The sequence below is a fragment of the Cibotium barometz genome, chromosome 16 (genome assembly GCF_041138505.1).
Source record: "Cibotium barometz isolate CiBa-2024 chromosome 16, ASM4113850v1, whole genome shotgun sequence".
In the NCBI taxonomy this organism is placed as follows: Eukaryota; Viridiplantae; Streptophyta; class Polypodiopsida; order Cyatheales; family Cibotiaceae; genus Cibotium; species Cibotium barometz.
Window position 1 is genome coordinate 42188983 of NC_141061.1, and position 4042 is coordinate 42193024.

A 4042-nucleotide genomic window follows, 5' to 3' on the forward strand; every position below is an offset into this window, starting at 1 on the left:
TAAAGACCTCATGAATAAACCCTCCAAACCAAAACTCCACCCAGTAGAAGAGATAAGAAGCCCCAGTCAAAGAAGCCCCCAAGATCCCAAAAAAATCAAAATCAGCCACAAGGATCCATAAAACAAAGTTTATAGCATCCCACAATTTGAACCTTCAATCCAAAAAGACATGAAGAGCTGTCTAACCCTTTCATCTCTGATGCACCACAACAGTAGCTTACTATTTGGCAGACTATGTTGGGGAGTACTAAGAACTACAAAAATTCAAAAACATCAAAAAGGCAAAAAATCTAAAAAAAGTAAAGTTGAAGAAACTAGATAGGTGTTGGAGACAAAATTGAGGAAAGCAACAAAAAGAACAAGGAAAAATGCTAGAAAGTTATGAAGACCCCCCCAAAAGAGAGGAGAAACTATCCAGATTCGGTCACATAGTCCTCGACTCTTGTTGTGGTTTTAACTCCTCAAATTTGGACTCATCTCACACGCTGAGCTAAAACTATCACGTGTAAGTTAACTAATCTCACGTCATATTCTCTCACGTCTCTAGTCATCTCAAGCACATCCCACATCATTGCTGACATGTCTAGTCATCACACATCATGCATGAGATAACAAATCATGCATATTTCTCATCTCATCTAAAACATCCCACATATGTGAGATTACTCATCTAATGCACGTGAGTTATAACCCATTAAAAAATTCCTAAACAAGGCTCATTCCACACGTAAAAAAATGAAGCACCACCAAACTCCTGTAAAATCTGTTAACTGTGAAAGCTTAATCAGCCACAGTTTGCCACAGTAACACTCAAAAAGACTCGCTGCACCAGAAACAGCCTGTTACAACACCTGGCAATCTATCAAACCAACAGAGTAGTCCTAATACTCTTTTTCATGTGATGGTTCCAAGACAGATTATAAAGCCATTTAACAGAAGCTCCTCAGAGGTTCTGTTAAATGTTACTGTGAAAGCTGAGGCAATGTACTAGAAGGGTTTGTTCTCAATAATATCTTGATGAACTTCTCAACTTCCACCATTCAATCAGCCACAGCTTGCCACAGTAACACTCAAGAAGACTCACCGAAAAAGCACCAAAAACATCTTGTTACAACACAAGCTATTAAACCAACAGAATTAGTCCTAATACTCTTTGGAATATGATGGTTCCAGGGAATTTTTTCTATTTCTCACCACATTATCAGAGACGGGAAAAACACAGCTAAGCATGTGATAGCTTGCACACTCTCCACAATCATTGGAGAAACATATTGGGTATCACTTAAAAACCTGTAGATATTAATTTCTATACTTATGATCGAGGTCTCAACAATAAAATACCAACTTTTTCATCAGGTTCATATTTTGCACAATTTCCATGGTGGAGTTTAATCACCATACAATCTTCTAAAAAATAAATGCCAATATACATCAATCCAATTCATTTTAAGACTAATATTGGATACTATATCCAACCTGGAAGTTATCCAGTTTTAGGGTAAAAGCAGCAGCGACATGCCAGACATGACATTAGAAATGTACCTTCTAAGGGTGGTGCTTTTGTACCTGCCTGACCTGAACAATATCCATCACAAAGATGCTTCACAAGTCGTTCATGTCCTCCCCTTCGATGTCACTTCGAAGTCCCACATTGACATTTACTGCTAGTTTTTGAAACAATATCAACTGATCCAAGTAGGTCCAATAAAACCTCATATTTAAAACAATCTATGCTGTGTGCAGCTAGCTGTTCAAGAACCAGCCTACCTATAACCATCTGACTACAAATGTCATCTTATCTAGACTGCTTCACTTGGTGGCTGAAGTGAGACTCCATTAGCAACCACTCTTTCCAAATGATTATTAGTAGTGCACCTGGTTCGAGTACATGCTCCTGGTTTGCAAGGGCTTTCATCAATCCCATCACTCAAAGCAGAAGAACCACTAGAGGTGGTTGGAACATCGTCTTCCTTCCCAATGGATTCAGGGGAAATCCTCTTGAGTGCCTGTCGGACCACGTCAACACTCACTTCTTGAGTCCGAGCTCTAAAATCTGTCGTAGAGTTGTTTCGTCCTCGTAACCTCTCTTTCAAGCTGCGAGTGGTTCTTGTGAGTGTTTCTTTGCATCTGCAGACACGAGTAAAGAGGAAATAAATGAATTTCACCAAGGGGAACACAATAGTACAATTACAATTGACTTAATTGAACTTGAGAATACTTGGATGAGGCCACCAAAAAGCGTGACTTCAGTGACTCAGACAATGAGGACATTGGCATAGATGCTGTTCCTTGCTGACTTCCTTCCAGGGGCTCCGAGACAGTGTTATGTCTGCTACAAACGTAAGATTCAGAGACACAGAATCAAAGAGCAAATATGATTTTGTTCAAAAGAGCAGAAGGGGCTAGAGGGAAAAAGGGTTTTTTTGTTTTTTAGGAAGGGGGGGCAGGGTGTGTGTGTGTGTGTGTGTGTGTGGGTGATGGGGTTGTTTTAGATGTGGAGATGGTCTTTGGTTTTATGCATATCGTTAAATCAAGCCATCAAAAGCCCCACACGATCCATACATTTCCATCTCATGCGCTTGAACTCGACTACCCAAGTGACTGTGACATGCTGCATAGGCATCCATCTGCCTGGCTTCTTGCAAAGGTTGCTCCATGGAAGCACGAGGAGTTCCTACTGGCACAAGAGCGTCATCTAGCATACTTGATAACCTGTTCTGCAATGACCCCCTCCTTGCCAACTGATGTGCTAAATGCTGCATAATCCTTTCCTCAAAATCGGCATAGTTGGCAAACGCTGGAACCTAGCACCACCACATAATACTGCATAATCATTTTGCTCACAAACCGTGCAAATTGCAGAGGTCTAGAGAAATGCATAGCAAGCAGCATACCTGATGAAACTGAATCCCATCCACTGAGTTTGTGGCCCATGTCAAGGACCGCTCTTGCTCTACTGCGTCCAGAAGCTCTTGGCTGAGGGGGGGGAAACAACAACCCGTTGGGCTAAAAAGTTATTGATCTGATTGATAGGCCAATTCATATCACGGAGAGGAAGAAAGATGGGGAAGTACCTGTTGGGATCCTTGAGGCTGAGGGGTTGCCAACACATGGGGCATTCTTTGCTCCTCTGAGCCCTGTTCGATTAAATGGACAAGCGAAAGAAAATTAAAACCATAGACAAAGTCTGTAAAAAGGGGTTAAGACACAGGCATGAGAACCAACCATTCCAGGATGCACTGAAGGTGATATTCGTGTTTGCAGGAGGTGACCTACAGCAGCATATATCACAAGAGAGCTTTATTTAAGCAGAGAGGGAAATCGACAATTGCGCAGGTTTGATTTTTCACCAAAAAAAAGAGAGGTTAGGGCATGGAATGGAAAGATGTACCGTGGCAGGGTTGCTGTCGTAGAAGAGCTCCAAGCAGATGGAGCAGGAGTCGTCGCAGGCGTCCTGCACTCCGCCTTCCACGAAGGCGGCCGCGGACGATTGCAGCGCACTGTTGCTTTTATTGTTGTTGCTGATTAGCAGAGTCGGAGGTTCTCCTTCTGCACGCGTGCCCATCTCGATACCTTACAAAACCTACCCCAACAACGCACGCCTGCTGCAGTGCCTCCCGAGAGAGTCCCAACGCGCGAGAAGATTCGGAAATAGAAATAGTCCAGTCAAACCCAACAAAAACGTTTTAGACCGCGCCACGCATATCATCCTATATATATAATATAGATTTACTTTATTTATCTACTTATTTCTATTTGGAATTATTATAACTATTTATGGGTTCCAAGCACTCGTGGCATGATCTCTTTACTCGATGATATAATTCCGTTTGAGCTTTTCTCTCGACGCACACATAATTGTAGATTTGTGCAATAGTTGTGTGCTAGCCACCACAGAGAAGCACCTTTTTTATATCAAGTTTTTCCTCTTTTTTGTGCAAGAATTTTGGCCAAAGTTCAAGAAGAATTGACGAAGCTAAAGTAACTCTACTATTCTTTATTAGTTTGTTTAACATTAAAATGGAAAAATACAACTCAAGAT

At 41.6% G+C, this 4042-nt stretch overlaps 1 protein-coding gene across 1 annotated transcript; it reads right to left on the reverse strand.

The window, feature by feature from the left end:
- Nucleotides 1–1280: 1280 nt before the first annotated feature.
- On the reverse strand, nt 1281–3670 carry LOC147630665 (E3 ubiquitin-protein ligase RHF2A-like). The gene is made up of 7 exons (XM_086810602.1): nt 3392–3670; nt 3226–3272; nt 3075–3137; nt 2895–2976; nt 2563–2804; nt 2219–2329; nt 1281–2127 (listed from the first exon to the last, which is right to left on the reverse strand). The coding sequence occupies exons 1-7, from the start codon at nt 3563–3565 to the stop codon at nt 1800–1802; spliced, it is 1047 nt and encodes a 348-aa protein (XP_086666728.1). The 5' UTR covers nt 3566–3670; the 3' UTR covers nt 1281–1799.
- Between the last annotated feature and the right edge of the window lie 372 nt (nt 3671–4042).

Bases quoted from the DNA above. Each gene is read 5' to 3' on its own strand.
- LOC147630665 (XM_086810602.1), bottom strand. From the start codon at position 3,565: ATGGGCACGCGTGCAGAAGGAGAACCTCCGACTCTGCTAATCAGCAAC. The intron at 3,273-3,391 runs GTACATCTTTCC...ATGCTGCTGTAG, and splicing joins ACGACAGCAACCCTGCCACG to GTCACCTCCTGCAAACACGA. The intron at 2,128-2,218 runs GTATTCTCAAGT...TCGTGTCTGCAG, and splicing joins TTTTTGGTGGCCTCATCCAA to ATGCAAAGAAACACTCACAA.